General features: G+C 36.7%; 1 protein-coding gene across 3 annotated transcripts in view; it reads right to left on the bottom strand.

The window, feature by feature from the left end:
- Positions 1–2,751: 2,751 nt before the first annotated feature.
- The window catches only part of LOC117399926 (carbonic anhydrase-related protein-like), a 28,453-nt gene continuing 17,678 nt past the window's right edge, over positions 2,752–13,526 (bottom strand). For 2 of the 3 annotated variants that reach the window (XM_059022168.1, XM_033999380.3), the window contains 2 exons: positions 12,438–12,604; positions 2,752–4,293 (listed from right to left, as the gene is read on the bottom strand). In XM_059022168.1, coding sequence (XP_058878151.1) covers positions 12,470–12,604 — 135 coding nt within the window. In that variant the 3' untranslated portion in view covers positions 2,752–4,293; positions 12,438–12,469. The remainder of the gene's footprint in view (positions 4,294–12,437; positions 12,605–13,526) is intronic. The other variant, XM_033999381.3, reaches the window with a different exon arrangement.

Raw genomic sequence — 13,526 nt, 5'->3', positions numbered from 1 at the left:
GGGGGTACATTAAGACAGCAGTTATACCTCACAGGCTGATGTGTTTTCTTACATTTGAATCCCCGACTATTCACGAGGTGGGAGGGTTAAGGGTTTCCTTTCACTGCTGAATACCACAGAATCAGTTCCACATTGTTGAGGCTGTCAAATATTTTTTTCTGCTGCCGAAAGACACATATTGTATTATTTTTGTTACACCTGTCCACTCTGTTTGTCAGTATCTGTGTAAAGAAATCATTGATTATCAGTGTGTAGTAAAGATGGATACTTTATAACATTTACATTTTCCGAATATTCCATTTCTTACCAGTTTATTATCTTATTATGTATGTTGTGTGTATAGTTCTCTTTTGCTGTTCCTGCTGAGATCATTTTTTTACAAGGGTTTTTTTTTTTTTTTTTTTTTTTTTTTACAACCAAGGAGGTTGCTTTTGCCTGAAAAAGAGCACTTAGTGGTGTGCAGCTGCAATTTTTGTCCTTATCTGTGGCAAATGTTAGTTTGTACTTGGAAAGTGAAAAATATTCTGTACTTGCTTTTTTTTACAATAACATGCACATGCACTAAATGTTGGGGGTAAGCATATTGCTTAATGGCAATATGATAAAAGTGGATATGTATGTTGTATGTTTGGTCTTTAAAGAGCTGGAGGGACCAAACTGAAGAAGGTAGACTGTTTATCTAAACATAGTTTCAGTCAGGACAATCTTCCGTTGAATAACCGCCTTTATTAGAATACAAATCTTATAGGGCTACAAAAACATTGACCCAACAATGGGTGAAGAAAAATAAGTAGAGTAAAAATAGTTGGAGCACGGCCTCATCCCTTGGAGCATCCCGGTGGCGCCTGCTAAAAAACAAACAATAAAATAATAAATCTATGTGACGTGTTCATCCCGGTGAACAAAAATATTAGGCAGAGGAGCATCGTATACTCCCCCCCTCTGGGCGAGGCTGGGAGTGAGATGGTGGTGGTTGGGGAGGAGGTAGCAAGACTGAGTTTGCGAAATAGATTTATATACCGTATAGGTTGATGGGAACTTGCTGGCTTGTAGATCAATCAATGAATGTATCAGGCACTTGTACTATAGATTTCCTGCCTGGAAATCTCGCAAGCTTTATATTATTTTAGAAATGAAAAATGTTAGGACTGAATTTTACGAATAATATATTTGAAAAAAGTAAATGCTGCCATGTGCATGTGCTACTTATTAGACTGCTTGAACCACACATGAACAAACAACATGTGGTCAACAGACCCTTTGATAAATTCTTGACTGCACATCCAGAGTGTGACTCCAAAGCTGTTCCGGTTTTGAAGAACCTCGTAAGATTTATCATCTTTAAATCATACACATGTGCAGTGTAGAAAGAGCAGGCACCTTGAAGTTCCAGTGGTTCAAATGCAGCTCAATCATTTTTATTGCAGTAGATTTGAGGCAGGATTGCTTCTTCTAAAAACATCCTCCCTAACTTACACCTCAAGGAAATTCAGCTGGAGGGGGGGGGAGGAGGGCGGGATTGTGTGGCTCTGTTACTCCCCAGGTGGAATAGTGTTCTGTTTACTGTGGTAGCGGGTTAGGGTATATTGTATATGGTCAAGTCTTTCTCTGTTGATATTTAGTATGAATGCATAGTATATCAAATGAGCCAATGGGTGTTTGGAATATGTTTTAAAGGGAAGTCTTACAAATACAGTGTTGTATATTACTGTGTAGTCTTCTAGTGCAGGAAAGGGAATTGGTTAGACCACAAAGTTCAGGAAAACAGGGTGGTACCAGAAGATCACTGGTTCAAATCCCACATCTACCACTGACTGATTCACTGTGTGACCCTGAGCAAGTCACTTAACCTCCTTGTGCTCCATCCTGCTGATGAGATGTTAAATCAATGTCCTATTGTAATGCACAGTTCACAGCTTACCTCCGTAAAGCACTTTGTGATGGTGGTCCACTATGAAAGACACTATATAAAAATAAAGATATTATTATTATTTATTTTTCCAAAGTAAATACAAAATAACCAAACAAAAATCTGACTCCACTATTTACTCGACACTCTACCACATGGTACCTAAGGGTGACATCACCTAATACTTATCACTTTTATCAATACTTAGATGGAGGGCACATCACTATCAAAGACACGCACATTGTAGAATTTTACCATTTTATACCAAATGGTGGGTAATCAGTGGTGTAGTCAAGCCGGAAAGCTGTTTGGGTACTATTTTCTATCGTTCAGCCATCAACACACAGACAACATAAAGTAAAGCATTCTGAAAAGACCTAGCATGTGTTACTAGACATTCAGTGTACAAATAAAATGTGATTTTGTATAATAATTCTTGTTTAAGAAAATCTATATTTTAGTGGTGTTCCGGTACTTTCAGATTTAGGACTGCTGTGGGTAATATGTGGGTATTGTGAGAAAGCAGCATGATCAATGGCTGTTTAACATATTCTTTCACAGTTTAGCTTTCTGTGCACTTTATTAGAAACAGACTTCTTGTTTACATTACATTCACATTTTAGCTATAGGGACACAAACCTCTTTCCCTCTGTCAGACATGCCCGTACTATCAATTTATGTTAGCCCATGAATCCAAACTAGTTTAAAAAGAGGAAATCCTTCTGGTATTTTTGCTGTTTTTGTACGGGTAACATTTTGTACCTTTTTGCATAAGTACAATAGAGCAGAGTGACATTCTTGTGTACATAAACATCAATATGATAAAAAAAAACAGATGTGTGTTTTTTAAATCATTTAAACTTTATTAGCATACATTTTACATCTAGAGTTCATATATATATATATATATATGAATATATCAAGTGTAAACCTGCTGAAAAAAAAACACTATTGTTATATTTTCTGTAGGTAAGTAGCTAAAGCAGCAAACGCTGTTAAATTAAATACCAGCCCTGTTCATTCCATCTGCTATTTATAGTGAGGTGATGTCTATAGATTACATGCAAGAGAATATATATGTGTGCGTGTGTTATAAGCATTAAAACTGTGAGCCAGATTGAGTTTTTTAACTGGATTGCATTATAAGGCCCACCCTCTGTTTCTCAAAACAATATTCAGTCAATCCTCCATGAAAACTTGCCTTTCAAGGTTCAAAGGACAAAAAAGGAAACTTCAAGAAACCTCAGTAAACACAGGAAGGACAAAGGAAGAGTAATAATAATAATAATAATAATAATAATAATAATAATAATAATAATAATAAACTTGACAGTTTATATTATTTATCATACATTTCTAAAGTTAATATATTATAATTATTGTATAACTTACTATATTTAAAATGCATATTTTATTTTTAAAACTAAACACCCCTTTTCAAACATCTTTATACAATCTACAGAGTGTAATAGAAAATATCATCTTCAGGAAACAGGTGCTGATATTTTCAATGCCCACTGGTTTTAGGCTCTCAGTAGATGTAATAAATAAAAGGTGAAACCAGTGCAATTCCAGTTGCACGTGTCTTTAGGTTTCTGCAAAGTTCTAGTGTTATTACCAATATAATGCACCTGCTTTATAGTTTAAAAAATACCTCTTAATCCTGTAGGTGTATAATGTATGTGTTATTGTAGTACTATTAATAGTTCAAAAAAATTATCGAAGAAACTTAACGAAAGAAAAAGGAACGTGCTCTAACAGCCTATAGAGTATTAAAGTTAGAAGGTAATGTATGTTTTTTAGGTGTAAAGTAGCTTTAACCTGAAAAGCACCTTCAGCAGATCAGGAACAGTTATAAACTTGAATATTTTATCTGTATATTCACATTGGAGGCTAAACATTTGTGCAGTTTGCATGCAGGAGATGTTCTGATTCAGTCTGGGATTGCTCTTTTCCTTAAGGAAGCAAAAAACTTTTTGTGTGTTATTTTTAACATTCACATTAATCCGGGTATTAAATTACCGGTCTTCCTATAACACACCTCAGAACTCATATCATAGATTCATACACAACACCAACACATTTACAGTTTCACAAGTGTAATATTCATATTTTTACTGTCCTGGGGTGATAACACTAAGAAATATTTCCTCTCTATCTACAGTATTTGGAGGTGTGCTTCCAGATGAGCCATGAGCTTTATGCACTGGCTGTTCATTCCACAGAACATTTCCACCAGGCCGTCGAACTTGCCCACAGCTGTCTGTCAAGGCTGTATTAATTAGTGGAAACAACACAATACAAGCTTTGTACGCAGAGCAGAACAGCCATTCCAAGGGATCCATTTCACATCCAGAGACACACTGGGACCATTGTCTTCTGCTCTGTGAAAAGAGAAAGGCACATTGATGCTGAGACATTCTTCAGGAGTGCAGTGCTCTGTCTGTTAATGTTCAATGACAGATACAAAATAGAGGCAAAGGTTTTACGGTCTAAGGTTTTGTGGGAATTTTCTTCGGCACATTAGTATGGAAAGGAGTGAGTCTTTACATTGGATCATTTGCATAGATCACTCAAGCACCCTGTCACATTCTCTCGATCTGTTTGCCCATCATGGCATAACAATGGCATACCTGCACTACCTTTACAACACTGCCATTTCATTGACAGGTACAGTACTGTGAGTATGATAACACAGAGGTCAGTGTTAACCATGGTAAAAGTACGGTCAACAGGAAATTAACCATAACCAATAAACTTTTTTTTTAAAGGTACCATTGTTTTCACAATAATTACCAACCATGTTAGGTTTTGTCTTCAAACAAAAGTCATTACAAAGCCATCCAGCTGATTAAACAACTATTTGTTCAATATTACCTTTCAGTTATTGCCAGGATAAATGTACCTTTATTGGAATGTGTTTAATATATCGAGTTAAAGAAACACTTGACATGGATATGAAATATTAAAGAGTAATTCTAATGAATGTATTCACCTTTAGATTCACTTTGTATGTTTTCGGTTGCAGTCATCACATCCTGGTGACTCTGAAGTTTTAAGCATTCTGTGGCCTAAACTCTTACCTGCAAGTACATCTGGAACACCAGAGTAAAACCAGTAGCCTGTCCCTCTACAACACTCCAAGAATTGCACCATAATACTACATAGAACAAATGTTGTATTTCTTACATTCACTAGGGGACTGCAGGGACACAGGTGTACCAGGTTCAGAGAGTTTAAATAAGTCACCAGGATGTGATGACTGAAAAGAAAAATGACAGATGATTAAGTGAATCTGATATTTCATATGAATAACATGTTGCTCTTTAACACCCTGGTTTAGCATCACGTCCAACTATCCCATAGTCCCTTGTGTTCTCTGGAGGTCCCCTATTCCTCATTGTGTGAGGTATGCAAAGATATGCCTGTTCCTGTCAAACAAGTTCAGGATACATCTGGATTCTCCATCATTGTTTGAAACATCCTATCATCTGACGCTTTCCTGTTTTTAGTTTGTTTTTTTTTTGGGGGGGGGGGGGGGTTACATAAAAATCCAAGTTTTCAGTAAACATGGAATGTTTGTTGTTTTATTTTCAAAGTAAACATCCTAATTTTGTTTTAAATATAAATTATGCTCAGTATGCTAAAAGTAAAGTGGCACAAAAATGAACAGGAGAAGTCAATTTTGCCCAGCGATGCTTCTTCGGTACCTAGTAATTGATCTCAGAATTTTGTCTAGGTGACTCATACACTCACCACTCTTTGTGTAAAAAAACTGCCTCCTACCCTCTGACCCAAGCCTGCCTCCACTCAATTTCTAACTGTATCCTCTGCTCCTTGTCTCTGTGCTTACAATATTGGCTTGGGTTAACTTGTCAAATCTTTTATACAATTATGCTCAAATTTAGCCCCATATATTTGCGTGGTCCAGTGGTTAGAGAAACGGGCTTGTAACCAGGAGGTTCCCGGTTCAAATCCCACCTCAGCCACTGACTCACTGTGTGACCCTGAGCAAGTCACTTAACCTCCTTGTGCTCTGTCTTTCGGGTGAGACGTTGCTGTAAGTGACTCTGCAGCTGGTGCATAGTTCACACACCCTAATCTCTGTAAGTCGCCTTGGATAAAGGCATCTGTTAAATAAACACATAATAATAATAATATTACATCAACAAGTCGGCTGAGTAAACGGCATTGTTCAATGATTACCACTTTGTATACTTTTTAACAAAACCCTATAATATAACTGAGTGAAAACTGCAAATCTATCTCTACACATTTGGGAGTATGGTTTAGTGCCGAGTAAGATCCTTTGTTGTTATTTTGATTTAATAGTCAATACCACTAACTTTGTCCCTGAAAAGTAAGTCAGTAAGAGGAATGTAAACCAGGCTGTACTGTATTCTTACACACATAAATAAAATTGTTATTTTCACCAAACAAATATCCCACTGGTTTTTGATGCTTGGTAGGTTCGTTTTCTGAACTGCTATGAGCGTCTTTTGGTGAAAGTTCCTAAGCACGCTAATTCAGTGAAAAAAAAACAACATTTTAAATTAAAATAATATTTGTATTCATTGCATCCAGTGTTACAGTAATATGATTTGTATTAGACCACGGATTTGACTGATTGGTACCAGAATGAAAAGCTTACAGGTAATTGTGTTATCCTGCACACCGCATACATGACAGGGTCTAGTAATTACACCTGCCCATGGCACCAGACATTCATTTGTTGTTGCTAAACAGGTTTAAACAAAAAACCTGAGTTTGTTGGACAAGCCCTGCAGCTGGTGGCAGCTGCTAAAACTGAATATAACAGGGCATCTTTTCAGCTGGGTGTTTGTGATTTAAAAATACAGTTACAGTTTGTATTGATGTTATGTGTATGTACAGTATGTTGTGTTAAAAATTGTTATGTGTATATATGTTATGCTAAAAGACTTCACAGAAACAGGCAGTACTTGTCTGTATCATTTTATAAAAACTGAATTGAAGAAGCACTGAGGTATATATCAACTGCAACAATATAAAACTGTCAAAAACAGTTTTATGCTAGTTTTAAACAGATACAAATATTCTTCATACTATTACTATGGGGCCAACAGAGTTGGCAACTAGGATCCCACATTGGAGTAACATAAATCGGAACCACCATGATTGTAAACATCATATAAAGACCTAGGTCTTTACCACTGTATAAAGGAGCGAGGCCCATTTGCACAAGCAGTTACTGCCTTTACACATTGCCTTCTATTACACTCCCTAATTTACACTGCAGGTGTCAGTCTTGTTATGTTTCCTGCATCTGTTACCTTGTTCCTGTAAAAGGCTGATATTCATCTGAGATGAATGTAAAGGTAAAAATGCTTCATAAATATGGGACAAGACATAACCATAAGAACATAAGAAAGTTTACAAACGAGAGGAGGCCATTCAGCCCATCTTGCTCGTTTGGTTGTTAGTAGCTTATTGATCTCAGAATCTCATCAAGCAGCTTCTTGAAGGATCCCAGGGTGTCAGCTTCAACAACATTACTGGGGAGTTGGTTCCAGACCCTCACAATTCTCTGTGCAAAAAAGTGCCTCCTATTTTCTGTTCTGAATGCCTCTTTATCTAATCTCCATTTGTGACCCCTGGTCCTTGTTTCTTTTTTCAGGTCGAAAAAGTCCCCTGGGTCGACATTGTCAATACCTTTTAGAATTTTGAATGCTTGAATCAGATCGCCGCGTAGTCTTCATTGTTCAAGACTCAATAGATTAAATTCTTGTACTCTGTCTGCATACGACATGCCTTTTAAACCCAGGTTAATTCTGGTCGCTCTTCTTTGCACTCTTTCTAGAGCAGCAATATCATTTTTGTAACAAGGTGACCAGAACTGAACACAATATTCGAGATGAGGTCTTACTAATGCAAGTTTTAACATTACTTCCCTTGATTTAAATACAACACTTCAATGTATCCGAGCATCTTGTTGGCCTTTTTTTATAGCTTCCCCATATTGTCTAGATGAAGACATTTCTGAGTCCACTGGTTAACCATTGGTGTTAAGCGCAGCTAACAAAAAAAAATAATAATTTGGCTCAAAAGTTTAAAGTTACTGAGATACCTATATGTGTACAATAAAAATAAAAAAAACATGGTTTTGAACATGAGCTAGACACATGCTATTAATTTGTCCCCAAGATACCACTAAAATAGAAGGACCTCCTTCTGCCAAGTCCTAGTTTGCTTTAAATTAGGTTGGTACTCAGCGTATCAGTTAATGCAGGTAAAATGTAGCTTTTAATACCGGGGGACCCCTATGTCCTACTTTCAACAATTACTAGCTAAAAAGAAGCAAGTCAAGGTTATCAGTTATTATTATCCTATGTTCAGTATAATAACACCATAAAACAGTACTGCTGCCATCAATGTAGGGCCCCTATTATATTACTAAAAGCAACCTAGAATTACAATTCTAGTGAGTAGTTTCTAGTGGGATTGCAGGTCACCAGCCCGGGGCTAGAGGGATGCCTTGGGGTGAACCCGCTATTGGTTGTTCTCTATATTGAGCACACTCTTTTATCTGCCATAAACAACACTCTTCTCTTATGAGTTTGGCCAATCAACCTGACCTCTGTCATGAGCATGAGCTTTGTTTCTGCCTTTAGGTAACCCACCACCAGCACACTATGAAATTCTACCTACATTCAAGCTTATTGAACCCATAAGTACACTGACGTAAGCACGTATATGACTGGGCACATGAGGTGTATGGATGCTGCCCAATCAGAGAAACAAGGATGTTTGTGCACCAATGATATATTCATTTATGCAGGTATATGAAGAGAGGTATAGGTATATGAAGGAAGTTCTATCTCAAGGGCACCTTCTGCATAAATTATTTCTGTAGTAATACACTGAGAGCAACAATGAACAAATGCCAACCAGAGGCAAACTAATGCAGGATGTTGACACTTACATGAATTAAGGCCCTGCAAGACCTCTACAGAACTGTTTCTCGATTCTTTTAAAAAAGCAATGCAAAGCATCATTTATTTATCTCTGTGGGGAATGATCTTTTGTATGAGTCAGCCTTATTGATTTGAAAAGCATACCCCAGATGTCATACTTTTAGTCTGTTGGTTGTGTTCCATTTAAAAATAAATAATGCAGTCACCTACAGTACTTAATTCTGCTATTATTTAAACAATAAACTGTTTGAACTGTTTAAACAGTTCACAGGAGTTTGTTTAAAGAATATATTCCGTATCATCCAGCTGTTAGCTAATAATAAAAAAAGTCATAAAAAACATGTCAGATGTTAAAGGAAGTAAACCTAATAAATGTAGCACAGAGGCAGAGCAAGAGTTACTAGGGCAGCAATTAAAGGGGTGTAATTTATTTTTATTGAATCATGTTTTTTTTTGCACTCACATGCATGCCATGCACAGAACAGCTTTATTACAGCATGCCATTGGTGAGATACCTGCGTGTGTCAGAAAGAGAGAGAGAGGATGTGAGACCTGAGACAGGAAGAGCAAGAGACCGACCACAAAGCAGTAGCTTAAGAAAAGGCAGCAGTTAGTGTGTAATATAAAGCTGTTGTTTGATATTTACTATTATACCAATAGGCAAGTGTTTATTTGACATGTGGTGCTTATTGGAGACAGGCAGAGATAGCTGTGCTGTATGAAATGCTTTCTCTTGTAAATTAATGTTGTATACAGTATACAGTATATTTAGTAAGCACATAAGAAATATTCATAACATATGGATATTTGTGGCTGCAGAAAATCTGGCATTGAACTTTACTGCTTTAGTCATGGGTACTGTGTATATTGTGTCCACTCTTGATGACTTAACACGTTTGTCTTTAAAAGCTTCTACCTGTTGCATAAAAAAACTTTTATTGGGATAATGGTTTAAAATGTTTGTAGCCTGAGACATCCTACTGACTCGGTCTCTTCAGAACTTCCACATGAAGAGACTGATAGTATTATTATTATTATTATTATTATTATTATTATTATTATTATTATTATTTATTTATTTATTTATTTATTTATTTATTTATTTATTTATTTATTTATCTTAGCAGACACCCTTACCCAGGGTGACTTACAGTTGTATATAAAAAATACATATCAAGAATTGCAGTACAATTAAGAGCAACAAGCAGATATGTGGCACGGCACCTTGGTGGTTTTATGTTTTATCAGTGACTCATTTAAGGTTTAAATTTGTTTTTGTTAATATTGAATTATTCACTTAATCTACCCTCTAACTGACCTGTGGATGTAATCTTGCTCTTATTGTATTACTTGTATTGTAACGCTTGAAATGTTTTTGCTTACGATTGTAAGTCGCCCTGGATAAGGGCGTCTGCTAAGAAATAAATAATAATAATAATAATAATAATAATCAGGTTTTACATTTTGCATAAATACTCATTTAGATGGAGTGGCCTGCCACCAAGTTTGTTTCGTTTGATTGTGTTTAGTTTTTTTTACATAAACTCTGATAAGATTTGAAACGCGTGGTAAATGTGTCAGTGATGGGGTTTAATCCCTATAAAACTATGTGCGGAATGTGGAAAGACTCTAATTGAATAATTGAGTGCTGCATTGAGACTGTCCACTTGGATACAAGAGGAGTTCAGAGTCAGACCCTTTGTTCTACAGTCAAGATGAGTAGGTTTTGTCGAGTTTACTGCACAGACAGTAACACTTTATATTAAGGTGCTGCTTATTAATGTTTTATAAATATATAATATATGCTTAATAACTATGTTATAGAGTGTTAATAAATCATTATACAGTGCCTTCCAAAAGTATTCAGACCCCTGACCAATTCTCTCATATTACTGAATTACAAATGGTACATTGAAATTTCGTTCTGTTTGATATTTTATTTTAAAACACTGAAACTCACAATCAATTATTGTAAGGTGACATTGGTTTTATGTTGGGAAATATTTAAGAAAAATAAAAAACTGAAATATCTTGCTTGCATAAGTATTCAACCCCTGTGCTGTGGAAACTCCCAGTTTACACCGATGAAAGAAATTGCCCTAACGAGGACACAATTACCTTACCATTAGCCTCCACCTGTGAACCATTAAAGTTGCTGTCACATTTTCTGGATAAAAACCCCACTGTTGAAGGATCATTAGTCAGGCTGTGAATCTGAAGGAAAATGAAGACCAAAGAGCATTCTACAGAAGTTAGAGATAAAGTAATACAAATGCATAGATTAGGGAAAGGGTACAAAATAATATCCAAGTGTTTGGATATGCCAGTGAGCACAGTTGGATCAATAATCAGGAGGTGGAAGCTGCATCACACCACCCAAGAAAAGGCCGTCCTTCAAAACTCAGCGCTCAAACAAGGAGACTCTGGAGAGAAGCCACAGAGAGGCCAACAATCACTTTGAAGGAGCTACAGAGTTCAGTGGCTGGGAGTGGAGTAATGGTGCACCAGTCAACAATATCAAGAGCTCTGCATAACACTGGCCTGTATGGGAGGGTGGCAAGAAAGAAGCTGTTACTCAAAAAGTACCATCTGAAAGCACGTCTGGAGTTTGCCAGAAAGCATGAGAGTGACCCAGCTGCGATGTGGGAAAAGGTTTTGTGGTCAGATGAGACCAAGATAGAGCTTTTTGGCCAAAACTCACAGAGCTATGTGTGGCGCAAACCTAACACTGCCCATGCCTCAAGACACACCATCCCTACAGTGAAGTATGGTGGTGGCAGCATCATGCTGTGGGGATGCTTCTCATCAGCAGGGACTGGGCATCTTGTTAAAATTGAAGGAAGAATGGATGGAGCAAAATACAGGGAAATACTGAAAGAGAACCTGCTTCAGTCCGCTAAAGAACTGAAGCTTGGGAGGAAATTCACCTTTCAGCAAGACAATGATCCCAAGCACAAGGGTGAATGTCCTACAGTGGCCCAGTCAAAGTCCTGATCTCAATCCCATTGAGAATCTGTGGCACTATTTGAAAATTGCGGTCCACAAGCGTCGTCCAACCAACCTGAACAACCTGGAGCAAATCTGCCAAGAAGAATGGGCCAAAATCAATCCGACACCGTGTGCAAAGCTGTTACATACTTACCCCAAAAGACTTAAAGCTGTTATTGCAGCGAAAGGTGGCTCTACCAAATATTAATGTGTGGGGGTTGAATACTTATGCAAGCAAGATATTTCAGTTTTTTATTTTTCTTAAAAATATTTCCCAACATAAAACCAATGTCACCTTACAATAATTGATTTTGAGTTTCAGTGTTTTAAAATAAAATATCAAACAGAACGAAATTTCAATGTACCATTTGTAATTTAGTAATATGAGAGAATTGGTCAGGGTTCTGAATACTTTTGCAAGGCACTGTATATGGTTTATAACCATTCAATAGCCATAGACAGAATTACGTTTAAACATCCAAAAGTAGAATAGGTGGCTAACATAATTGATACACGTGATGATTATCAGGAATATGGTTCTCAAAATGTAACATTATAGCATAAAAGAAACCCCACAAAATGCATACCTGTATACCAGAACTCTAAATTCAGAGTGACTCTACTGGAAAGCAGCTCTGATGACTCTGTCACTGAGAGGTTGGGTTGGTCTGAAATTATCTCCTAACAGCCCGTCACTTCCTTCAGGGAGCTCTGCACCTTTTACATGGGACCTTAGCCTTCGAAATTCCTCGATCTGTAATTATGGAAATGAGACCGAAAAACATGTCAGTCTGACCAGGGGTAACCAAGAGTAACACAGCTTGATTTATCTTAGTTAATCTCTTTAGTAGATATGCACACCAGTAGTTAAGTATTTGGTGAACATTATTGGATAACAGTATTGTTAACTCAATGTATTAAAAACATGTGACAGGGGCATTTTATGATTGCCATTTATCATGACTGATTTGCACAATCATTTTCATTACTGTGTACTTACAGTGCTTTATCGTCTACCTTACTTATTTGTGACTTATCATGTTTGCAGTTCTTTTTTATACTTTCACTATTCTTACTAAGCATTACTACACCTCGCTATGCTTGGTCCATTCCATTTTTAAAAGTAGCATATGGTGATAGCTTTGTTTCATTTCATTTTTTTCGTTTTGTTTTTTGTAAGTAGTATGTTGTGCTAATAAAGAAAATGACCAGTTGACAATATTTTAAAACTGAGACTGTAATTGAGAATACTGTGGTTTAATAGTACAGTATGGGTAAAATCACAGTATAGCAGACAGTATACTTGAAATGACAGATGGCAAGACTTTTCTTAGGCATGTAGCCATTTCTCATTTCCTTCAGCACAAACATGCAAATGCAACCATGAAGTGCCTTTCCAAGTTGATACAGTACTGTACATACTCGCGTGTGATTTCCAGTTTAGAATATGGAAATAATGTAGGTTATAATGCTGGGCAGTAGTTTTGATTGAATCGCCCCTAAGCTGGAATTTGACCTTAGCTGTTTTATATTTCAACCACTGTTGACTGTTTTTTATGGTAATCTTAATAATGCATGACAGTGCAAGTGATAAGGTATGAAGTTAGTGATAGTTAGGCGTTTTCAACGTGTGTTGTGTGAACAGGGAATAAGCCTACAGAATTTGTATATTGAAC

The sequence above is a fragment of the Acipenser ruthenus genome, chromosome 4 (assembly GCF_902713425.1).
Source record: "Acipenser ruthenus chromosome 4, fAciRut3.2 maternal haplotype, whole genome shotgun sequence".
Classification (NCBI taxonomy): Eukaryota; Metazoa; Chordata; class Actinopteri; order Acipenseriformes; family Acipenseridae; genus Acipenser; species Acipenser ruthenus.
Note: the sequence above shows the minus strand (reverse complement) of the source record. Positions and strands in the feature narration are given on the sequence as shown.